The following is a 25,882-nucleotide window of genomic DNA, read 5'->3' on the forward strand; positions in this document are numbered from 1 at the left end:
AGAAAGCATTTTGGCCCTTGAAGGGATCAATTTTGAAACAAACTGTTCTATATTCCAAAAGTAGCGTTAGTAAATAGTGGTTTTTTTCCTGGGCATAACTTTCGAGAGAGATCTCAAGGTCCTCCTGCTGTAAACGTGGGCTTCCCGTGCCTGTCCTGGGATTCGCTGCTGAGCCTGGAGTTCACCAACACCAGAATGGTACACACATGTCAGAAAGATGTGCAGACAAGTGTCCAGACCGTGAGTAAGCCTCCTAAGTTACTGAACATATGTAAATATATGCTCCTCAAAAATATTACCTTTCTCCAGTTACGGTTACAAAGCAAAGTCGAACAATGTAAAGCCTGACTGTCAATTTTTGAATGTTACCTAGAGCTTAATGCTCTAAAAGGAAAGCTGTTAACTCACAAGGTTGTAAATGAACTAGCCGGGTGATGTCCTCTTGCATGATGATACCAAAGCCATCACATGGGGTAAAGTAGAACCAAAAAAGCATATGCTTTGGAGCTGGACGTACTGGGGTTCAAATCCTGCCTCCTTCAGTTACCAGCTTGTGTGCTCTTGGGCAAGTGGCTGACTAGTCAGCCTTAGCTTCCCCATTAGTAAATAAGCAAAGTGCTATTGACCTTGAGGGGTCCTTCTGAGGATGACACAAAATGGATGTAAGGCAGAGCAGCACCTAGGATTCTCAAGAAATGTAGCTATTCTAATTTTTAAGGATTCAACCTATACAACCAGCCATGGGGATGGATTTGGCCAATTCTAGGAACGTGGCCCTCGCATGACCTCTCGGCATCGGGGTCCAATCTAGAGCTAATCCCACAGGAAGCCTGGTAGGCCCGGACAAGAAACCGAGCTAACCTGTCATGACCCTGGTTACCTGTCCACTGATGGGTTGAAATAAACACAATCACACAAGGTCTTTCCCATGCTAACCTCATTCTCAGAGGGTACACGGTTACTTCTGGCATTTCTAGAACTCAGATATGTAGACAGATTTCATGACGGCTGAGAACAGACAAGTCTCCTCCACCTCTCACACCCCCCCCCCCCAATGCCTTAAGGTGAATCTTTCACACTTGGGAGACAAAGCTTCATGCATCCACCACCTGGTCAGTCTCTTCACTGGTAAAACAAATGCCCCGCTGGCCTAGTGGATGTGGCACAAGATAAGCATTTTTGCCACACCATTCCCATACCCACGCAAAACCCCAAAACAAATGGTAACAGCTTTTTGAAAATATACTGCAATGAACGTTCCTGCGACACGTTTAAGATACAAGGTCTCACACAAGGGGATGGCTCCAGGCACAGCTGGAAGGTCACAGAACAAAGCCCCCTCCCCCAGCAGCCTCTTCCATGAGACTGGGGTGCGGGCGCGGGGATATTGAGCAAGCGTGGCCTCCACAGCTCCATCCACCAGCTGCTGTTCCAACAACACAGGAGAAAAAAAAAAATCATTCCGGCTTCCACGGTCTCCATGCGTAACCCTCAGAGGACACTCCCAGCACAGATGTCTGGACGCCCTGTACAGACTGCAGGACTCCATGGCTTCAACGCGATTGCCAAAGCACAACGGCACAGAAGCAAAGCTTTTCAATCAAAGGGACAGAACAAAATCGCTAGGGGAAGTTTTCCAAGTTCCATTCGCCCCCGGAAGGTTTATGGCAGGGCAGCTGTGAGTTTCAAAAAAGCTACGTAAGTGATTAGGAGGGAGCTCAATCCCTCATGTCCTAGGTGCTACTGGCCAACAGGATGGGGGCGGGGCTCACGGGATGATGGAGGGGACAGTCCCCTGGCACAACCCACACCCCCATAAAAGTCTGCACATATAATCCAAGCAGGGTAACACTTTTTCTTTAGAGCAAGACTCTAGCAGTTTCCCCACTAGAAGTGCACAGTCCTTAGAGTGTGGAAACTCTTCCTAATGTCTAATTTAAACCCATACCCCCCCCACCCCTTCTGTAAATTGAGGATAGGACTTTAATTCTTACTTTATTGGAAACAGTGCATTGGCGATAACTGTCCCTCCTAAAATCTCACAGTATCTGTTCAGAGTTTATTTTTCTTATTGTATTATCTGGTCAAACTCTTCTTTGGGAAGACATTTCCTCGCACACAGCTCATTCTCTAACCCGAAAGGAAAATGCTGGACTATTCCTGTAGTCACTGCTTCCTTTTTTAGTTTTTTTCAGAATGGCTACTTTTCATGTCTTTTCAACAACTCTAAATTTGCCCCTTTTATAAAGGCCAGGCTCTCTGAGGAGGGGACTTGTTCACTTTGACTTAAGTGTCTTGTGTGTGCTCAAGAGATGACAGGTTATCCACAACCATCTCTACAGACACCCAATCGAGAAACACACGGAAGCCATTCTGCCAGGCACCCGAGCTCTTGTGTTTTCATCTGGAGACCTTCTCCAAACTACCTTCGAGGGTCACTCTGCAGTGTCTCGCCAACACCGGGCTTGTTCAGGATGCCAACTGTCATTATATCCACATCACCCAAACTGAATTACAAAGGATCGTTCTCTTCTAAGTCATTTTGCAGGTCAAAATAATGCATGAAGTGATTTGCCTAATGCAATTTCCTATCAACGGCCTCATGTCTCCATGCATTAACACTGTGAGGCATGTTCTAGTGACCCAGAACAAAAAGCAGCCTGACTGGGAATCTACCCACATTCCATGGTGCTAATCTGCCAGAGCAAGGGCTAACCCCAGAACAAAAGCAAGTCCCCACATGACCACCTGTCTTCCTGAGTGACTGCATCAGAGAGTTTTCTATGATAGCAATAGATTATGTAACGTATGGCTGGTTGTGCCTTGTGAACTGAATTAAGTGCTCCTTCTACAATAAGCTCAGGTAACAAGAGTGGAAGAATTAGCCAGATGTCATGGCCCAGCAGCAGCGGGTTGGGGTATCTCCATGTTTTATTAACATTCTGTTGGCATATGAAGTTGACACAGGGCCATGTAAAGACTAAGGAGGTATATGCTTCCCCCAAAGAAATGAGGGACCCCGTGCATGATGTCCATCACCACCTTCACAGCCCTGGGAGATCTCTGCTCACTCGTGCTCTCTCTCACCCTCTCTCTCTCTTACACACACACACACACACACACAGGACCATGCTTTTTCAAATTCGCCTGAGCCAATTCAGCCATTCAAAACTGTTGGGCTATCTGGGGACATATTGGAAAACTGATGATCTGAGGCGATCAGATCCTTTCCCAGTGGTATGTTCCAAGGAAGGTGAGCCTCCGATTGAATTCTATCCCATGTACAAAGCTATCAGCAGGCTGGTAGCTTTGAAAGTAGACTATATTTGACTATATGAAAACGACTATACAGTCTGTTCTTTTAAGCACAGGTCCTGCTCTCCATGATTTCAGATGCCCCCACGAGGACCTCACATAGAGTTCACTCTGCCACCCTTTCTGTTAAATCAGCACATGAAGCGTGCCATTCATCAGAGGGTTGGATTCCAGACCTAAGGCATTGTTCCCAAATTTCAGGGCTTCTGGGCTCACCAGATTCTTTCTCCCGAGTCATTCAAAGGGGCTGCTCATCTTTCTGGCCAAACACACTTGTGTATGCTGCTCCTGCACTAGGGGGATCTACTTCTAACATTCCTTACGGTCACCAGTGAGCCCTGTGTCACAGATGTCGGAAGCTCTAGTTGAAGCACCTGACTTCCTGGCACTAGCTGCCTCTGCTGTATGGACTCTTCACTGAGTCAGGAATCCACCAACTGGCCCTTGCTACTGGACCTGATACATCACGAACGTATCAGGATCCAGCTGTCTACGTGCATGTATTAAAAATTAAATTATAATGAGGGGCGCCCGGGTCGCTCAGTTGTTTGAGCGTCTGACTTCCGCTCAGGTCGTGATCTCACAGTCCGTAAGCTCGAGCCCCGCACTGGGCTCTGTGCTGACAGCTCAGAGCCTGGAGCCCGTTTCAGATTCTGTGTCTCCCTCTCTCGGCCCCTCCCCCCTCATGCTCGCTCTGTCTCTCTCTCTCTCTCTCTCTCTCTCTCTCTCTCTCTCTCTCAAAAATAAATAAGTATTTTTTAAAATTTAAAAGGCAGAAGCGAAAGAATGGATCTCTAGAGCTGCTGGAAGAAATGAGATGGGGTTTGTGGGGCACAGGACACCAGTAGTGCCTGGGTTCCTTACAGGGACCGTTACATTATTAATGTTAGAAACAGCGCTGACTTCAGCTTCCCTTTAAACCTGTGTGTGGTGTGGCTTTCTAAATTCTACTCTGCTGCTCGGAGTCTGTGCACTGGACCAGATGGAAGAAAGGGGCGGTACCCCTAACGTGACCACAGGAAACCCAGGGTGTGGGGCTTAACCAGGCTCGGCAGGCCCACCGGCGTCTCCCGCACCCACGCTCCCTCGCCACACCCAGCCCTCCAGTTTGCAGGATCTGGATACCCCCTCCCAGCTCGCTTCCCAGCCCACCCACAAGTCAGAATGGACGGCTGTACCGGAGCAGGTCCTCCCGTCCCCTCGGAAGCCGATGGAACACTCGCAGGCGAACTGAACCCCGGGGCCGGGGCGACAGGCCGCGTTGGTGTCGCACCCATGAGTGCCGATGTAGCAAGGATTCTGAAGGGCATCGGGGGAGCCGTCTGTGAAGGAGAGACATTAAAGCCAAGTGAGTATTTAGAAATGCCTGCCGGTTTTCCTCCTTCCACAGAAAGGAAGGCACAGCTGATGACCAGGAGAACAGCAGTGGGTCCTGGAACAAGAAACCAGACTCCTGTGTCACCAGGGGGCAGCATCGGCAAACTACATCCCTCCAGATCCACGCCTGCTTTTGTAAATAAAGTTTTATTGGAAACCAGCCGCATGCATTCACTTGCGAACAGTCAATGGCTGCTTTTGCGCTCGAATGACAGAACTGAGATCCTGTGACAGACGCTGCATAGCTGGCAAAACCTAAAATATTCACATTTTTAAGAAAAAATGCGCCAACCCCGATGCCTAGAGCTACAGTTGTCAAAGGATGGAGAAAGGCACCAGCCCTCCTTGTCCTTTGTGGGGCTACGGAAGGACAAACGTGGTCAGCTGGAGAAGTGACCCGGGTGTGGGGGGACCCCACCAAAAATAACCGACAAAGAGAAAGACCTTAATACCCAACCCCAAAGATATGGAACCCCTGGGGCTTGGAGATTCGGATAATGTGAAGTCTGACGCCGAGATGTCATGCTCGCTCTCCAAATGCCAGCTCCTTCCACGCAGCCAGAAGCATGCGCAGACCCAACCTCAGCCCCAGCAATGTGCTGTCACAGGCGAAGGGCATCGTAGGCGCTGTGCCTGACTTTCATCAGACTTTATTCAGATTTCCTCAGGCTCTGCGCACACATTCCATTCAAGGCTGAGCATGAGAGTGCTCTAAATGCCCTGCTGAAGCCAGCTGTAGCCTTTTGGATGGTCCGCTCTGTGGGGTAACCCAACGGGTTAGCATTCTTCACCTCAAACAGAACAATGAAGAGGCTTTAGGTTAGCAGAACAGAGACACCTAAGCTAAGAATCACAGGTGATGAGATTATTTCGTCTGTCAGGCCATATTTTAGCATATTTTCATCTTCTCACTGAGAGTAAAACGTGAAAAGTAATACGCAAAAGAGCGGAGATAGATGCGCGGGCAGACACGCGATGCCCAATCTGAGCTGCCATTCCTACCCTTCACGGGACCGATGGAGTTGCTTAGCGCATAGCGCAAGATGCTCTCCTCCTGGTTGTACAGGACGAACACGCTGTCCACTGAGAGCTGCTGGGTGTTGGGCAGGGCCGGCCGGGAGGTGTCGTGGGCGCACTCCTGGAAGGTGATGGTCTGGCGCCACTGGTAAGTATAGATGGCGGAAGGGGCAGCGCCATCTTGCTCAGGCTCCATCACGGTGTACTCCCGGGTGGAGGAGGATGTGATCACTGGGATGCGGTGCGGTGGGAAGAAGGGAGACAAGGCAGGGAGACAAAGGAGGCAAGAGGCTTAGTCAAGGGCTTTAAAACTGTTGGCAAGATTGCCTGCCCAGATGAGAGATCAGATGCAGCAGGTTGCAGAAGGCCATGTATTTCCGTGTTCGGACTCGCTTTGCTGCCCAGATTCCCATACTATTATTGGGATTGTTTGCATCAGTAATATGTATCCTTTTTTCTCATCACGTGCTCTTTAGAAGTTCTGAAGTCACCCAGAACCACCCCAGAGAGTAAGGTCTGGTGGAAAGAGCACACGCGGGGAAGCAGATACATCTGAACTTACGCCTTGCACTACCACTCACAAGGTGTGTGATCACAGGTCGGTTACAACTGTAGCCTCGGTTTCTTCTACAACATGGGTTGGGGCGCGAATGACATAATGCGTGTAAAATTTCTGGTCTCAAGCGGGCTACCACTATTAAGATAAACTACCATCTATGGAGCATTGACCACGTGACCGGCAGAGTGCTAACTGCTTCATACAAGTTATCTTACTTGGGATTCAATAAATAGGGGCTGCTATGTGTGACCCTAGATTAAGCAGTTCTCCCATATAAAAAATGAGACACTAAATGGGTTTCAATAACCAATTTTTGAAAAATTACTAAAGTGCTGTGAGCCAACCTCAACAGAGAGGAGAGACAGCCCTCCCCACTCAGAAGAGCCTCCTTTCACCCATATGATGAAACTCTCAACTTCCTATTTAAGAAAAAAAAAGAATAAAAGGCTCTTTATATTTGTGTGCTCTGATGTAGTTCATAACAAAAGCCAGAAGATAAATAAAAGATCAGTGTAAGCTGCCTCCTGTCCAGCTCCCATGTGCTTGTGCTGCCAGAAACACCATCTGGTTGCAGGCTGACCGCAGACTGGGGTCCTGTTCCCCAGCTCTTGTCATCCCCAGGAGAGCCCAATCAAGCCACAGAGCCTTGGTCATTAGCACAACCTTTGTGGATGGCAATTTTATAAGAGCCTTCTAAAAGTTCCTGTTGTTTGGCTCAGCAGTTCTATTTCTAGGAATTGAATCTTAGAAAAGAGTCAGAAATTTGGTCAAGATTTCTGATGGAGATGGTCATTTCAACTCGTTACAAGATGGGAAAATTGGAAATAGCTTAAACTTCAGAAAATACAATGGTTTAGGGGCGCCTGGGTGGCGTTCAGCTCTTGATTTCAGCTCAGGTCATGATCTCACGGTTCGTGAGATCAAGCCCAGCATTGAGCTCTGCACTGACAGCGTGGAGCCTGCTTGGGCTTCTCTCTCACTCCCTCTCTCTCTGCTCCTCCCCCGTTGTGCTAGTGTGTGTGTGCACACACACGCTCGCTCTCAAAATACATAAACATTAAAAAAAAAAAGAAAATAGAATGGTTTAAAGTAATAGCCGTATAATAGTACAGACTCACTAAGCAATGTTTTCAAAGCCCACTGAAAATGAAGATATGATAATGTGATATAATTGCAATTTTACTTAAATAACAACTATATACCCAACTGTAGAATATGTAATAGAAATGCATCGATGTTAAATTTCCTGACTGTGTGATCATTGTACTGCAGCCACGTAAGAGAATGTTCTTGTTCTTAGGAAAAATAGGTGACTTATTTAGGGGATGGAAGATCACAACAACTACAACTTATTCTCAAAAAATATGTATAATTTGTGATATATATACGCATATATATATGTATATATATATGTATATATATATACACACACACACACATATGCGCAATGGAATGGTAAAGTAAAGGTAGCAAAATGTTAACAATTGGTGAAGGTGCATAAATGGCAAATGTAAACTGTGTTGTTTTCAACTTTTTTTGTAAATTTGAAATTATTTAAAACAGGTTAAAATATAGAGACATACATATGTACATATATACATACAGTACATACACATATAATATCCATGCTGTACGTTATATCCCCAGAGACTTATGAGATCTATGTTGAGATATTACATATATATGTTGGGGTATTTTATATATAAATATATACATATGTATATATATACACACACACACATATATGGGGAAAAGGCTGAAAGGAAATAAATGCATTTAAATCTAATAATAATGGCATGGTTTTACCATTATGCTTATTTTCTTTTTTGTACGAATTTTCTACAAGTGTGTACTATGCCTGTAATTAGGGGAAAAGGTGATTTTAATAAGCTAGCACCCATCTATTTCCTGCTCCGAAGCCCAGGAGACAGTGCTGGGGCTGCAGTGGTGGGCGGGCCGGAGGCCAGGACTGCCCCCCAACCCCCTAGCCCCACCCCCATCCTCCCCCACGGCGCTGGCTGCTCACCCCCGGGGGAGTAGTGGTAGAGCTCTGTGTAGGGCTCGATGTGCACCGAGGAGCCGAAGGGGATCTGTGGCACGCGGCCCTCCAGCTCCGTGGTGATGGTCAGGTGTCCATGCTCGTCGATGCCGCTGAACCGCTGCTTGATGACCAGCTTGCCCGGGTGCCCCACGAAAGTCACCTCGGCTTGGCGGGTGAACTCGCCTCCTGGAAAGCAAGGGTAGTCTGTCACCTTGCCATCTGGGAAGCCCCCTCCTGTCAGCCCTAGGCTCACAGTGCTGCGCGGGAAGGAGGCCAGAACCTCCTCTACAGGTGCTTTAGTCTGATTGCTAGAAACGGAGCTGGCGACACGGAGGACAGAGCGGGGATGTCCATGCGGCCCAACTGAGTGCTGAGCATTGGAGAGACACTCCTTCCCAGCCCCACCCCTGCATCTGAGATGGGCTGGCTCAGGAATGGTGCTGCAGAACAGAGGACCAGCAGTGCTAGGTACCGACTGGGTAAACCAGCACATGTCCCCTAACCCCGCTGAGCCTCCATTTCTTGGTGATAAAGGAGTGATCCATTCTGCCTTGTGGACACCAGAAGAGGTAAAGGATGTTAAAAACTGCTTTGCCAAGGGCGCCTGGGTGGCTCGGGCGATCAAGCGTCCAACTCTGGATTTCGGCTCAGGTCACGATCTCACGACTTGAGGGATCGAGCCGCACCTCCAGCCGCACCTAGGGCTCCACGCTGACAGCACAGAGCCTGTTTGGGATTCTTGTCCTCCCTCTCTCCCTCCCCCATTCTCTCTCTTTCTCTCTCTCTCTCTCACACACACACACATACACACTCTCTCTCTCTCTCTCTAAACAAACATTTAAAAAAATTTTTTTAAAAAGTGCTTTGCCAAACGTCAAGCGTTCCCAGATGCCAGTTACAATGATGATTATCATAACAGCTAAATGGTGGTCAGGAAGGGGGAGTGGCCTAGGGCAAACCCTGGCCACTACCGGAAACCACCTGAGGAGCACTTATTACAGGCTCAGGAAACCTCCTTGGTCTGTGCAGGGCAGTAGCCCCAGACAGGCAACACAAATACCTGCCCCCTCTTCCGGCTTCTTCCCTTTTCCACATTTGCACACTCCCATTACAGCAGGGGTGCTGGCAAACGATGACCCCAGGGCTAACTCTGGCAGGCAGCCCTTGGGCCAAGAACGCTCCTTACATTTTTAAATGTTTTTTTTTTTTTTTTTAAAGTCAAAAGAACGATGGGACGCCTGAGTGGCTCAGTTGGTTAAGCGTCCAACGTAGGCTCAGGTCATGATCTTCCAGTTCGTGGGTTCGAGCCCCTCATCGGGCTCTGTGCCGACAGCTCAGAGCCTGGAGTCTGCCTCAAATTCTATGTCTCCCTCGCTCTCTGCCCCTCCCCCACCCATATCAGTCTCTCTCTCTCAAAAATAAATAAGCATTAAAAAAAAATTCAAAATATCACCATTTTAATTAACCCCCCATATAAAGCAACACCAGCATGAAACGCTGTACAGGGAAGGAGTAGCGTCTGTGGGTCTGACTGCAAAGCTCAACTCTGTCTGCCAAGGAAAGAGCATGTCTGCATGAGAACATGAATGAGGTTATAATACTCAGGATATATATGCCTGAGGGGCAGAGAGAAGAAATATTAGGCCAAACATTAGATACCTTATGGGTAGGTCCACCCTTTTCCAAATATATATCCTCTCCTTTCTGAAAATGGCCACATTTCAGCATGTATTTACGCTCCATCACTTTTGGAGGGTTACCCTTGTAAAGCCCAGAGACCCTGCTTTTGGGGTGTTTCCACAACAAAGCCATGGCTGAGGCTCCAGCGAGGGGAGGCAGTGGTGGAGAAAACGGAGGCAGCGGCTAGGTACCTGTGACCCAGAACAACAGGCTTCGGGTCCCGGAAGTGGCCGGAGAAGAAGAACAGAGTCTCCTGCACCCAAGCTGTTCCAGAAAAGGGCCTCTAGCACGCACAGGGCTGCTGGCCTCAGCAGAGACCACGACTACTCTACAGAAACCTTCTTCCCAACCATATGCCCCTGTGTCCAATAAAGACTGAACTTTCCCTGGCACAGCCTCTAAGAAGCTTCAAGGAAAGTCAGGTTTTCTAAGACGCAGGAGGATTATGTTTATCAGGTTTAATTTACCAGCTAGAAATGACAGGTTCCTTTTCTCCAAGCAGATACTGAAGAAACGTCAACTATCAGTTCAGATTGGTTGGGAATCTGGAGGCAGGCTTGATAACCAGAATGAGGGAAACTGTGAGCCCCACACTTTGGGGTGTGAGGATGTATAAAATGACATCACTTGCTCTGCTGGAGACTTCTAAATCCCGCCCCACATGAAATCACTCCCTGATCACAATGCAATTCTAGATAGCTTTAGTTAGTACATAGTAATGAAAAAATTGATGATTTTGCCTCAAAATCTTATTTCTGGAGCCACAAAATGTTCATCAGTAAGGTTTTGCAGACAGGAAGTTCCCTTTGCATTCACCCCCCAGCCCTCCCCCAGGGCCCCAGGCACCATCGTGCAGTCCATTAATTTCAACGTCTGAGATAAATTACCTGTGATGCTGAATCCATTCTTGAATCCATCTTGTTCCACCGCAAACATCCATCCAATGATGCCTCCAACAGGGGCCAGAGGAAGCAGAGAATAGCCGACGGTCTCGGGAATGGTGCTGATGGCTGTGTACGAGCGCCCGTGGTTCATCACCACATAAGAGTGGAGGTCGGTGTTCTCGAAGACAATGGGCACCGGGCTGTTCCCCACCAAAATCCTTCCTTTCACCTTGCCGTTAACTCGCTGCGGGGAACCTGAGCAAGAAACAAAGAAGCCAGCCTTTTAACAAAGAGTAACATGCCTGATAGGACCTGTATCTATAAAGCAAGTTAGATATTCCAACATCTTGGGGCACCTGGGTGGCTCAGTCAGTTGAGCGTCTGACTCTTGATTTCGGCTCAGGTCATGATCTCACAGTTTGTGAGTTTGAGCCCCATGTCAGGCTCTGTGATGACAGCACGGGTCCTGCTTGGGATTCTCTCCCTCCATCTCTCTCTCTCTCTCTCTGTTCCTCGGCTTGCTTTCTCTCTCTCTTCCAATCTCAAAATAAATAAACATTTTAAAAAGAAAGAATTAAATTCTATCAGTTATTGACGGCACATATCTTGTTTCTCTTCCTAGAGTACTAGGGACAGGACTTTCCTACCCAGCTCCTTCACTTGGTCTCTGCAGAGTTTTCTGCACATATTTAAGTTCTTAATGAAGTCTGTTGAGTCACACTAGACAGAGGGGCTTGTACCTGACCGTCATCGCCCATGTTCAGAAGACCTTTCGCTATGTTCGGGATGCCCAAAGGTCACTGACAAGCCAAAGCATACACACACAATAACTACGCACACAAATTGTGTCACTGCACTGGGGAATGCTATTAAGTTGGGACGACTAATATGAAAAAAATGCATCCCCTAAACAATTACAGAAACAGGCAGGAAAGCCAAGTTAAGGAAACCAAACAAATTTTTTCCACCAAACCTTGAGCCAGAAAAATGTTTCCAAAGTAGCAAGAATCCAATAAATATTTAAACCACAGAACTATTATGGGGCGTGTATAGAATATCAAAATATGTAGCTGAACAGTTTGTTATATCTGAGCTTGCAAAACAAGCACAAACTGCTCAGCATTTCCAGCTCCGATATTTGGCATAGAAAGAGCTAAGGAGGCTGCTCTTTAAGAAAAAGTTTTCAGTGTCGATTCTAGAAGCTTGTCTCAGGGTGAGAGAAGTATAAAAGCCAAGCCTAAAACAAAGAAGCGAAGGCACACCATACCTGGGGGGTGGGGTGGGATTTACATTTACAGAAGTTCAAAACATCCCCCTAAATTAACATGAAAAGTACACACAATTTTCTTTCATTGCTTCAGATAGTATTTAACAAAACTCACTTTATCTCATTGTGACCCAGAAGAAAAAGAAATGTTTTTAGCAAATTAATTGATTTTACCACAGCTATGGCTGGGGATGCGAAAAACAGAAACCATTTCAGCAACTGAGTTTTATTTACTCAAATTTGCAAAGCAGTTGGGGTTCCCGGTGAAACACAAGGAAAATGGCCGGTGGGTGACAAGTGAGGTGACTTGGTGTCTGAAGGGGACAAATGTTCAGTATGGTAGGGTTTTTGCTGGTTTTAATTTTATGGCCCTAACCTCCTGGAGGCCTCACTGTCTGACCCCCTAGACCTTCACCGAGAAGATTCTTCTCACCTGAGAACATCAAGACTGGCTGGTCCTCTTGGGTGCAGAGCTCAGAGCTGATGTCCGCCCACAGCTGAATCCATTTTGGAGTCAGCCCCCCCATGGGTCTGGAGCCCGGAATTAATTGGTGTGCCCCTTATGCTCTGCCATCATTGTGCTGTGATTTTAGAGGCATGGGGGAAGGACAACCCAAGGGGAAGGGTGACTGGACTAGACTTTTCCCCACTACAAACTCTGGTCTACAGCTGCCCACGTTGGCCCAGCTGGGGCTTAACAACCATTAGGCCAGTCAGGTCTTCGAGCAGCGCCACACGGGAGGTTGGAAAGAAAGTGAGGGAAACGAGAGGCATTAACGATGCCAGGTCCAGGCCGCATTCTTTCAAAACTTCAGCCTTGGTCCAACACTAGGGGCAGTTGTGAAGATGGGCTCATTTCAAAGATGGAGGAAAAAACAGCGCAGGAAAGAAAGAGACCTCACCGTGCTAGAAAAACGGGCATTCCCCGAGAAATACCCTTTAGGAGAGGATGACAAAGAATGGGAACGAGATCTTAAATATGATTGCCCTACTAAAAAGACTACCCACCTTTAGAGATCTGGGTAAAAGCCAACCTTTCAAAACAAGCACCAAAACAGAAACTCCACTCCCTCCTTCCTCCCGCACAAATCGGAACACACAAAAGCCGAGTACCTTCTGCGACACACTGTCGGCCGTTCCCAGTGTAGCCAGCAACGCAGCTGCAGCAGAAGCCCGTGGCGAAGTCCCTGCATTCCGCGTGCACAGAGCACTGGTGTCTGTTGTTGGCACACGTCTGGCGGGAATCCGTGTTGTAGCTGAATACTGTTTAGGGAAAACACGGCACACCGGTTAGCGTGTGCATGGCGGTGGACCAGGCTGGGTTAATGACACTGTGCGCCCCCAAGCCCTTCCCGTCTGCTGGGGGGATTCCAGGACAGTGCTCACACCTGTAGCTTCTTACGTAGTATGGTGGCTGCAGTACGCAAACCACCAAGGCAAATGGGTCTAAACGGGGTTTGAGACATCGCAAGGGTGAATTATTATAAAATGCTATAATCCTACGTACCGGGTCATGCAATCAATATTATCACTGTATCGATATTAGGCTACTACCACCAAATACAATCTTAATATGGGATCCAGGTAATGTAGCCACGTGGGCTTGACATTTTAGGGCAGATGGTACATTTTTTTTAAAATTTTTATTTATATTTGAGGGAGAGACAAGAGCGTGAGTGGGGAGAGGCAGAGAGAAACTGAGACAGAATCCGAAGCAGGCTCCAGGCTCTGAGCTGTCAGCACAGAGCCCAATGCAGGGCTCGAACCCATGAGCTGTGAGATCATGACCTGAGCTGAAGTCCAACGCTTAACCAACTGAGCCACTCAGGTGCCCCTGAGACCGTAAATTTTTTTAAGTTTATTTATTCATTTTCGAGAGAGACAGAGGGTGAGTGGGGGAGGGGGAGAGAGAGAGAGAGAGAGAGAGAGAGAGAGAGGGAGAGAATCCCAAGCAAGTCCTGCACTGTCAGTTAGGAGCCTGATGTGGGGCTTGAACTCACAACACTCGAGATGATGACCTGATCTGAAACCAAGAATCAGATGATGAACCGACTGAGCCACTCAGGTGCCCCTAAATCTTTTTTTTTTACTGTTATTTATTGTGGTAAAAGAAAATTACACATATAGACCTATCTCATAAAATGTGTCATTTTAATGACCTAAAATATTTTAAAACTTTGTTGCCTCTTTCTTCTCCCCAGGGGAAAACTCAGAAGCCCTTATACTCAAAAGCTGATTTGAAGTAATTCTTTAGTCATCCTTGGTCTAAAGGCCTTTGACCCAAGAAACAAAAAGAATTTCTATTTCCAATTCCTACTTCCCAGGTTCATTTTATTAGAACTATGAACTAGCTCATTAAATTTAATAATCCAGAGCAAATTAATTTGCAATGAACTTCAAAAGCACAAGAGGGATGGACTTTCAGAGGGGATAATGATCCAATTTATAAGTGACTGTTACGAGGGAAGATTAAAGTTTAACCTCAGGTGGATTTGATTAGTCTACACCCTCCGAAGGGAATTTCCAGTGTGTATAAGGGTGGCGTTTGGAGCTGGGAACGTTCGGGCCCTGAGCTGAACACACAAGACGTGACTAATTACTTCAGCTCTAGCTGTGGGCCCAGCTCCCAGTGGGTCCCTTATGGCCTGTGTATCTGTGGGTGACTTTTCAAAGAACACTGGGAATGTACTGCTGGCTACAGGAGACTGACCTTTCTAGTAAAAACAGTGGGATTGGAGGGACAGGAAACATCTGTTCTAGACACATTTGGGGTTCAAGTCTAGGCTTTTACCAGTACCAAGCAATAAACCACCATAAGTTGTTGGTGCTAGGTATGGTGAAATCTTCACAAATGTTATGTCAGAGACACCTAGACAGGGAAAAGCAGAATAAGATTCCAGACTAAACGCCTACAAGTAAATACACCCCACATGTCTGGGGGGATCAGTCTGGAACAAGTTCTACGAGTAAACACACCCTACATGTCTCGGGGAAATCAGTCTGGAACCAGCTGTAAGCACAGAGTGCCATATGCTAGCTGTTAGCATCACCTCAAGAAATCCAGGGCGCAGCGTGTATAGGGGAGCCCTGAGACATGGGCCCATGTCCTCATCATGCCAGTAAGGGGTAATTTCCCCATTTCTGTGCCTAAAAAGTAAGTACTCTTCCCCTGCCGACCAGATCTTGTCCATGCTTTGGGATATTCGAAAAGAACAAACACGTATAAGGACTTGGATGAAACAAATCAGAAGGAGAAATAAAACAGAGTGAATCATGTGCAACGGAGTAGATTTTCCTGGGGACCTTAAAACTTCGTAGTAGAAGCAGGAAAGAGTCGCAGTAAACAACATTTAAAGGCTTGGGCCATCTCATTTATATGAATGTTAATGGATTATGCGTCAGCCTGAAGAGCGAAACATAGTAAATACAGTTTAATTTGAACATCTTTTATAAGACAAATCAAAGCACGCTGGAGCCCAAATGGTTTTCCCTCAGAATGCAGCAAAAATCTGATAGAATGTGGTTGACTAGAAGAGACTGTATTTTAAAACTATCTTTAAAAGAGGGCTCTGTTTGTGTTGCATTTTTAAATCTTCACAAACCAACTCTGAAGCTGACAGGACCGGGGAGGAAAAATAATCAACCATTCTCCTTCCAAAACCAAGAGGAAATAAACGTCAAAGATAAACTGCGTAAATAGCCAAAGAAACTTCGAAAATGTTTTTTCAGGTGGGTGAATACATTTCTGATCCCAGAAGTCACCAATAAGAAAATCAGACTTGCAAAATAATTCCAAAGCACTTTTCTCTTTAAAGCGACAGAAAGGAGTAAGAGGAAACTTGAAAGAGCACCCGCTCAGCAGTCCCCCGTAACCTCAGCCCTAATCCCAAAAGATGGCTTGGAGTCTTTGAAGCCATCAGGCCCATCCACTGAAGCTCTACGGCTGAGAACGGGGTCTGCCTTTACTTCCCCAGCTCACGTCCTCACAAACCACCATGTGAGACACACAACTGACATCCCCCCAGCAGGACTCCTGTCTGGAAGCCCAAGTGTCCAGGAACATACCAGCTGCAACCTCAAAGGCCTTACCCACTCCTGTTTCCTCAACTTCATCCACGTCTATGACCTGTGGGTGCTGCTGGTGAAACCTCTCCCCCGGCAGCTGGAAAGATCTGGTCCTCTCCGTAGGAGGTCCGGGAGGTGCAGGGGGCCTCTCGGTGGGCAGGCGGCGGGGGGAGAGGACCCAGGGCACGCTGTGCATGCTGGGGTCTCCGCTTCTCGGAGCCTCATAGGGGAAGGATGTCGTGCCCACGTCCTCTAGGCCCAGATGTGTCACCGAGTCGTAATCTTCATCATCATATTCTGCTCCGTCGTCCAGTCCGAGGCTCACGTCAGAGGGCACTACACCGCTGGCCGTGGCCGGGCTCCCGATCTCAAACACCCAGACGCCCTGCTGCCCGGAGTTACTGCTCCTAGAGGGGAAGGATGGGCTTCTTAAAAACAGGCCAGCAACCACAAACCGCCCCCACTAACCAAGCAGAAGGAGCCCTGGGGGTCTGGCATCAGCCTGAAACCTCTGGCTCTGCCACGGTGCTCCTAAAATCCTTGTAATCTCTGGAGTGATGAGATGGGCTTTTCTCTGCCAATGAACGAGTGATGGCTGCAACCCTGGGGAGCTTCAGGATGGGGGCGGGACAGTAGAAAGACCAGGGCAAGGTTGGAAGGTTGGAACTTTCAGCCCCACGCCCTGACTTCCAGAGAGGGGAGGGGGTTGGAGACTGGGTTAATCATCAAGGCCGATGAGTTTATCCATCATGCTTATGTAAAAAAAAGCCCCAGGGGCGCCTGGGTGGCTCAGTCGGCTAAGCGTCCGACTTTGGCTCAGGTCACGATCTCGCGGTCCATGAGTTCGAGCCCCGCGTCAGGCTTTGTGCTGACCGCTCAGAGCCTGGAGCCTGCTTCAGATTCTGTGTCTCCCTCTCTCTCTGACCCTCCCCCGTTCATGCTCTGTCTCTCTCTGTCTCAAAAATAAATAAATGTTAAAAAAATTAAAAAAAAAAAAAAAAAGCAAGCCCTAAACGATGAGGTTGGGAGAGCTTTTGCGCTGGTGGGTGGTGTGCCCAGGAATAGCATGGAGGGTTCAAGCCTCCTCTCCCTCCCACACCTTGCCCTATTCATTTCTTCTATCCGGGCTGTTCCCGACTTGTATCCTTTAAAATAAACTGGTGGGGCGCCTGGGTGCCTCAGTCGGTTATGTGTCCAACTCAGTTTCGGCTCACGTCATGATCTCAACGGTTTATGAGTTCGAGCCCTGCATTGGGCTCTGCTCTGACAGTGCGGAGCCTGCTTGGGATTCCCTCTCTCTCTCTCTCTCTCTCTCTCTCTCTCTCTCTCTCTCTCTCTTTCCCCCTCTCTCTGCCCCTACCACACTCTCACTCCCTCTCTCTCTTGAAATAAATAAATAAACGTTAAAAAAGAACATAAAATGAACTGGTGATAGTAAGAAAAGTGCTTCTCTGAGTCTGAGCCATTCTAGCAAATTATCCAACCTGAGCGGGGTGGGGGTGGGGGGGTCAAAGAAACCCCCAATTTATAGAGCTGGTTGATCAGAAGTACAAGTGGCAACCTGGAAAGTGTGGCTGGCATCTGCAGTGGGGCCGGTCTTGCGGGACTGAGCCCTTAACCAGTGGGGTCCGTGCTCACCCTGGGCTGTTAGTGTCAGAACTGAACTGAATTGTAGGACACCAAGTGGATGTCCAGAGAGTTAGAGTATTGCTTGGTATGGGGCGGGGGGCGGAAATCCCACCTATTTGGTGTCAGAGGTGTTGTGAGTGAAAACAGTACAGACTTGGATGATCAGAAATCCCAAGCCTATCAGCCATGGAATCTTGGACAGGCCTCAGTTTAACTTTTTATGTTCCAAAGGTACAGTGAGATGCAAATGAGATTCAGAATCTAAAGGCCTTTTATAATTAAAAAACACAGCAGAATAACCCTAATCTCTCCTCTCCGGCACCATGTTTACTGTTCTTACGTGTCTGTGATTGGAAGTGCTCCTATCAGAAACTACACAAAATGACCAGCTTCTGCAGCGGAAGGAGGGGACAGACGTTCCTTGGTGGGGAACACTGAGCAAGATGCTGGGGTGGGACGGGGGGATGAGGATCCAGAAAGCCCTGCAGAAATAAGATGTGTATTCAATCTGTCTGCCAGGGACTTCCAGGAAAGGCAAGGGTGTACAGGACCTTGCTAGCACCAGCTCATGAGAACCAGTTGTTAAATGTTAGCAATTTTGCAAGCCAGTTATTAAACACAGCCATTGTAAGTAATTAAATTACGTAAACTTATAATTAAATAAATTACATTAAAAAAACAAAGGCAACAAATACTTGAAACTCATCACGTTGATTTATTTTACGATCGCCTCCATGTTCTGGAAGTTATTGAAATCTACTGCATCTGCGTGCTGAGAATGGTTCTCTTCTGAGCCCCATGGTTGAGCAACACGAAATGGGTAGCCGGAAAGCGGCCAATAAAGGAGAATTTACACCGTGGAAATAGGCAAGAAGTATAAATGAGGGCTTTCCTCACCCATATAAAGCCAGTTGCTAAGCAGGCCATTAGGTCAAGGGCAGGGGAGTTTTAGAGTCAATTTGACAATATGATGTTGAAGGAGGGTGTTCTTTCTTCATTTTTTAAAGCATACTGGGAGAGGAAAGATTTTAGTTTCAGAAAAAGTAGTCTGAGCTTTCCCCGCTTCCGCCAAATTCTACGAAATAGCCCAAGACAGCACTATTTCTGGTGTGAGAATTTCTCCTCTGGTCCGTGTGGCGGGAGAAGGTTTTTCTCAGCCCTGGGTTCATAGCAGGAGATAGGGTTTGAATAGCTTTTATTTCTACCTTTATACTTTCAGAAGAGATGGTGGAAATAGTTTCAAATGAGCATGAGATCTAAAAAATAGGAAACCTGCTCATCCTAAGAGTGTATTACTTTTAGTTCACCAGGAAAAAAACACTACCTAATATAAAAAACTACATACAAAGTTTAAATCTGTGGGAACACTTTTAGGTAATGTTCCATAGTGCCCATTATATCACATATCATCCTTAGTAAAATAATAAAATGATCATCTTAATAGTGAAATGATCACGAAGGGGATAATCGAATGAAGAACAAAGAAAGCGTACTTGGCCAAATTTCCAATTGATTCTCTGTCATTGGCAAATATGTTATAAGCTCCATCGCTCTTCCATATAAATCCTTGTACACCTTGACTGAATGCAACCACAGCGGGAACTTGGGTCTCGTCCTTCTTTGAAAATGTCGTGTCGAACTGCAGACCGTCTTCAGGATAAAGGAAAATGGCGTAGGAGCTGGAATCAGAGGAGGCCAGAACAGCCTGGAATGTGTTTCTCTGTGAAGATGAGTTGAGGTTGAGTTACTCAGGAAAATATCGATGGATCTTAAATTGTTCTATTTCCCAGACTACACAGAGAACATCCAGAGATGGCAGTGTCCTCACCTTATTCTAAAAGTATTTTTGTAGCAAAAACCAAGTATTCCAGGATGGCTCCACTTAAATATTTCTGAGCCTTTGTCAACATGAAATTTTCCAATTAATGAACGAATACTTTCTGCATGAAGGTTAGCCAAAAATTACAGAGATGGTACCTCCAGACCTAAATCCTATGTAACTTAGCAAATTCTTATCCATAGAATTTGTTTCCATTGCTATGAAACTTATTCAAACATCATGCTCAACAGCATTTAGCATACATCTGTTGAGCCCAAGCAACACACAGTAAGAAGAATCGTGAGCTCTGGGAGAAAACAGATGTGGATCCAAATCCTTGCTTGACTCATCATGGGTTGTGTGACTTTGGGCCTGTTACTTAAATTCTCTAAGCCTGGATTTCTGAATCTGCCAGATGGAGAGAAAACCATCTACTTCGCAGAAACGATAGGAGATCTGTGTGAAATATGAAGGGCCAGACACAGAGAAGATATTCCTTAAATATTGGTTATCTTTCCTATAAATACATGGTCCCTGTGCTTGAAAATTTCTGGTCCAGATGGCAAGACTGACATGTGAAGAAAACATTACAAAACTAGGGGGCAGGGGTGCCTGGCTGGCTGAGTCAGTAGAGCACGTGACTCATGATCTTGGGGTTGGGAGTTCGAACCCCATGTTGGGTGTAGAGATTACTTAAAAATAAACTCTTAAAAAACAACGGGGGGCAGATTCTATGAGGGAGTTGTATCCAAGTGCTATTGCAGCCGCAGAAAGAAGTGCCCAATGCTGGGAGGGAGGGAGCAGACAAGGCTGTGCAAGTTGGGAGGCTCAAGTACAAGTTCGACACCAGCCGTGGGAGTCGGGGGAGAGGCTGTCACAAGCAGAGAGGAAAGCAGGTGCAAGATATTGGAGGGGGGGGGGTGGGGAGCAGGATGATCAGAGAATTGCTAATAATTTGGTGGAAATCGTGCTGCAAAGGGTGTGTGGAGAAGTAAGGGGAGATTAGGCCCAAGAGGCAGGCAAGGGCTCTGCACAAGGGGTTGGGCATTTATCACTCAAGTGACAGGGACAGACACTTCAGAAATGGCAGGTTTTAAGCAGTTTCCAAGGACGGCACTCACACAGATACAAAAAGCAAACTGTGTCACGCAGGCCCACGACAGACTTTCCCCAAGCGTGTTCTGTGGGATGTAACGGGTCTTATTCGGGAGGGGAAAAAAGAATCTGGCCAAAAGGTTTGGGGACTCCTAAATTTTTTTAAAACATTAAGCCAGTTTCGGGGCTCCTGGGTGGCTCAGTCGGTTAAGCACCTGACTCTTGGTTTCTGCTCAGGTCACAGTCTCACGGTTGGTGAGAATGAGCCCCCACACTAGGCTCTGTGCTGACAGTGCAGAGCCTGCTTGGGATTCTCTCTCTCTCTCCCTCTCTCTCTCTCTCTCTCTCTCTGCCCCTCCCCTGCTTGCATGCTCGTATGCTCTCTCTCATTCAAAATAAACAAATAAACTTAAAAAGAAAATTACACGGTCTTCTTTATCGTAGGACTTTTCAGAGTGAGTCACCAGGAGAGAGAGAAAGTTTTGCATCTCCAAATTTATTTGCCCAGGGGGGGGGCTTTTTTCTCAAGGACTCTCGTGCAGGACTGGGTGTTCTATGGTACACACTTTGGGAACCACCAACCTGGAACCTCCTGTGTTTAAAGGGAGTGGTTTGGGACCTTTCAAGGTTCTCTCTCCTCTGTAATACTGTAAACATTAAATAATGGCGGAGTGAAATTATTTTTCTAAGGAGAAACAGAGGCGTGTCCTGAACAGTGACTTCAGATCTAGAGACGGCTTCTCGACTCACTCAAGTATTTTCCCTCCTTCGAGGAAGACTGAAGTGTGCAAAGCTAACCTGTGGAGTATTTGCATTTGTACCTGGGTGAGCGCTTACCTTGCCTTCCTGGGCGGGGTCCTTGCTGGGCCCTTGGTAAGGGGCCACGGATTCCCAAGTGACAACCACCGCGCTACTGGGCTGGAAAGAGATTTCTGGGAACCCTCTCTGGACACACTCCGCTGCCAGCCGAGTGACAGAGGGGGATAAGTCTTCCCGGTAATAAACCTTCCCAAAGCCATCTGTCGTGTCCAAGTCCGCCAGGAAAGGTGCAACTACTCCGAAGGTCGGTGGGAAGAGCCCAGGGGAGGATTCTTTGGCCGGGGGTTCACTCATGGCAATAATGCCATTTGTGGTGACCTGTACAAAACCAAGCATAGTTACGAGGCATGCGGGGAAAAAAAACCATCTTCCTCAGGGACTCTGAACTGCCACTCACGGAACACTGCCACCGGCACCCCCCCGTCCGTCAAATACAACGGAACTGGAGAAGGGCAGGGTCCCGAACTGTAAGACTCGGGACTGCCCTCCTCAGCAGGATGACCCAGTGGAAGGTTCCAGGGGCGAGAATCACAGGACCTGACTCTGGCACAGACCAGTCACCCAACCTCGGACACGTGTCTTGAACTTCAAATCTTGGGCTTTCCATGCATGCATGCTTTGCCTCTCGCAAAGCACCCCTCACACATAAGCCATTGTGAAAGCCTTCATCACGTTCCCCAACAAACTGAGTAGTCATTACATCCCAGGATTGTGTCAGGTGCTGTGGGTAGTACCCAGGCTCTGCCTTCAAGGATCCCATGATCCACAAGGATATGGGGAAGGATTGACACAAACAGATGACGATATAATAAGTAACGAGTCAATAACTAAATTTGGGGGCACCTGGCTGGCTCAGTCAGTAGAACATGGGACTCTCGATCTCAGGGTCGTGCATTCAAGCCCCACTTTGGGTGTCGAGCTTACTTAAAAAAAGGTAATAATAAATAAATAAAATAAATTGGAAGCGTATCTCTTTAAAAAAAGAAGAAGAAGAAGTACACGTCGGGGTGCCTGGGTGGCACAGTCGGTTGAGCGTCTGACCGTGGTTTCAGCTCAGGTCATGATCTCACAGTTGGTGAGTTCGAGCCCCGCATTGGGCTGTGTGCTGATGGCACAGAGCTTGCTTGGGATTCTGTCTCTCCTTCTCTCTGCTCCTCCCCTGCTTGTGCTGGCTTTCTCTCCAAGTAAATAAATAAACTTAAAAAAAAAAAAAAAGAAGTACATTTAAATGGGACATTATGGTATCATTAATGATTATGTCTGATTTAATCTGTCAAAATAATAGCTAACACTGAGTGTTTATCATGTTCCAGGCATCTTTTTTTTTTTTTTTAAGTTTATTTATTTATTAAGAGAGAGACAGAGAAGCATGAGTGGGGCAGGGGCCGAAAGCGAGGGAGACAGAGAATCCCAAGCAGTCTCCTCACTGTCAGTGCAGAGCCCGACGCAGGGCTCGATCTCACAAGATGTGAGATCATGACCTGAGCTGAAAACAGCAGTCAGATGCTTAACCAACTGAGCCACCCAGGTGCCCCCATGTTCCAGACATCTTATTAACATTTAATCCTTAGAAGAACCCCATAAGACTAGATACTGTTATTTTCCACGTTTTTCTGGTGGAGAAAATGAGGTAAGTTAAATCAATTTGTCCAAAGGTACCAAGTGTCAGCACTGGGATTCGAACCCAGGGAGCCAGACTCCAAAGTTGGCCCTCTTTAATCACTGTGTACAGCCCCCTTGAAATCAGTTTTAACGCCCTACAAAAAGAGCTCAGTGTTCTCATCCAGCTAACCCCCACACTCCTTGGGGAAAAAAGGGAGGGGGACAAAGAGCCCCTTGATGGAAGGCACTTGGTGGTGGGAGTGCTTGGGTCTCCTGCAAAGCCATGCTAAGAATGAGGCTTTGACCCCCTTGCTCTTTCTTGTTAGTGCACAATCCCTATGATGACACAGAACACCGCTCCGGATGCTCGTTTTACTCCAAGAATTTGTGAATAAGAATGCCCTAGGGGCTCCTGGGTGGCTCAGTCGGTTAAGGGTCCAACCCTTGATTTTGGTTCAGGTCATGATCTGGCAGTTCGTAGTCTGAGTTCTGCATCGGGCTCTGTGCTGACAGTGGAGAGCCTACTTGGGATTCTCTGCCTCCCTTTCTCTGCCCCTTTCCCGCTTATGCGTGTGTGTGTGTGTGTGTGTGTGTGTGTGCGCGCGCGCGCGCTCTCTCTCTCTCTCTCTCAAAAATAAGTCAACTTTTAAAAAACTGCCCTAATCAAATGGGAGAGATTTTGCAAATGGCACCTTAGTGTGCTCTTTAAGAGGCTGTGGATCAGAAGAACACGAATGCAAACAAGGCACTCTTTATTGTTAAGGAGTCGATTAGAAGGCTTTCGGCGGGAGGGAGGTTGGGTTTTCCAAGTCACTTATTTCCCCCCACCCCTTCCCTCCTCCAGCCTTCTCCTCCACTCGCTACAGACCTCACTACTAGAGAAGGGGGCGGGGTAGACACTTAAGAAGAGAACTAAAGACCAAACCCTGCAACAGGCCGAGAACTGGGTGAAAAGGTTCAAAGGGGTGGAGCAGATCTGGGCTCCAGGAAGAGAAAGCCACAGGAGTTCTGGGAGTTCCGCGTGGACTTTGCAAAGCCCTCCCTTTACACCCGTCTTCACGGGCTGTTAACTGTTTAGAGGACACAATTTCCAGCACCATCTGGCACAGTGATGATTTTCCAGAGCGTGCTGCTGGCAGGCTGCGGAAAAGGGAGTCAGGGAAGGAGCGCTGCCAGCTCATTTCTCACCCTCTCGTCCCGCCAGCCCATCCACACATCTCCCCGCACGGACATCCCAGCGGGACTTGTGTGTGGGGGCGTGGGAAACAGCTCACTCTCCCAAAGCCTCCAAAAGCTGGCAGTTACCAGCCGCTAGTGGGAAGCGATCACACGGAGGCCACATGCACACAACTTAGTTTTAAAAAGCTGTTTTCTGGTGGCATTTAAGTCAGTCCCACAATTTTGAAAACATTCCCGGTGTCTTTTCTTATCTAGAATCTGGGCACGGGGCTGTTTCTATTATCACAAGGACTGCTTTGGGAATCGAGTGTTTAGACAAGTATCAAGAACACTGCAAATGCTTTGGACACAGACCACATAACCCTCATTAGGATCTGTCCTGCACAATTACTTTTCAGCCATTTTTTAATGGTACATGTGGCTCAGTTGCTGGTGATAACGAAGAAAGATGACAACAGAGTATAAACGTCGTATACAGAACATCCAGAAGTATCGTCTGACTCTTAGCTTTACACTTCTTCCGGGGGGCGCCTGGGTGGCTCAGTCAGTGAAGCATCCGACTTGTCCTTTCCACTCAGGTCATGATCTCACGGTTTGTGAGCTCACTCCCGTCCTCCAGAGCTCAGAGAGGTACAGCCTCTAAGAGAGGTAGCCAGCATAGTCTCCTCCTCTTCTTTCCTCTCTTCCCTCACTCCCTGGCCCCCCATTTCTGTCCCCGCTTCCTGTTTGTGTCCTTCCAAGTGCAGAACATGCTGTGTAATGACCTTATTTACTCATGTGCTAGCTCTGGCTGCTTTCCCCGCGAGGCAGTGTGTCCCCTTGAAAGCCGGGACAGGGTCCACCTTGGTCACTACTGTAGCTGCAAAGCTTCGACAATGCCTGGTATGTGTTAGCCCCGTCCCTTCCTGACTTCCTCTAGAAAATAGGGTGAGGAGATTCATACAGAATAAGGCCTGAATACCAAGGTTGTTCTAGAAATAGTGCCCGAAGGTGCGTGAGTTCCGTTTGTGAACGCATGAAGGATCACGGCATGATGTGTTAACGGAGGTCCTTCCCACTGGTCATTGGTCCATCACACCAATGATTAAAACAAGGAGTCTGGGGGCACCTGGGTGGCTTGGTCGGTTAAGTGTCCAACTTCGGCTCAGGTCATGATCTCACAGTCTACGGGTTGGAGCCCCGCCTCGGGCTCTGGGCTGACAGCTCGGAGCCTGGAGCCTGCTTCGGATTCTGTGTCTCCCTCTCTCCCTGCCCCTCCCCCACTCACGCACTGTCTCTCTCTGTCTCAAAAATAAACATTTTTAAAATTTTTCACTTTTAAAAATAAAAAAATAAAAATGAAAAAATAAAAGAGTCTGTTGGGATGCCTTGGGTGGTTCAGTCGGCTAAGCGTCCGGCTTTTGATTTTGGCTCAGGTCATGCTCTCACGGTTCGTGGGTTCGAGCCCTATGTCAGGCTCTGCACTGGCAGTGTGGAGCCTGCTTGGGATTCTCTCTCTCTCCCTCTCTCTCTACCCTTCCCCCACCTCAAAATA

At 47.5% G+C, this 25,882-nt stretch overlaps 1 protein-coding gene across 1 annotated transcript in view; it reads right to left on the reverse strand.

The window, feature by feature from the left end:
• NID1 (nidogen 1) overlaps positions 1-25,882 on the reverse strand; it is an 83,221-nt gene that overhangs the window by 33,619 nt on the left and 23,720 nt on the right. Inside the window, exons 2-9 of the mRNA XM_058696221.1 lie at positions 21,586-21,885; positions 19,328-19,554; positions 16,230-16,612; positions 13,254-13,403; positions 10,877-11,128; positions 8,295-8,495; positions 5,695-5,940; positions 4,494-4,637 (exon numbers count right to left, since the gene is read on the reverse strand). Coding sequence (XP_058552204.1) covers positions 4,494-4,637; positions 5,695-5,940; positions 8,295-8,495; positions 10,877-11,128; positions 13,254-13,403; positions 16,230-16,612; positions 19,328-19,554; positions 21,586-21,885 — 1,903 coding nt within the window. The remainder of the gene's footprint in view (positions 1-4,493; positions 4,638-5,694; positions 5,941-8,294; positions 8,496-10,876; positions 11,129-13,253; positions 13,404-16,229; positions 16,613-19,327; positions 19,555-21,585; positions 21,886-25,882) is intronic.

The sequence above is a fragment of the Neofelis nebulosa genome, chromosome 13 (genome assembly GCF_028018385.1).
Source record: "Neofelis nebulosa isolate mNeoNeb1 chromosome 13, mNeoNeb1.pri, whole genome shotgun sequence".
Taxonomy (NCBI): domain Eukaryota; kingdom Metazoa; phylum Chordata; class Mammalia; order Carnivora; family Felidae; genus Neofelis; species Neofelis nebulosa.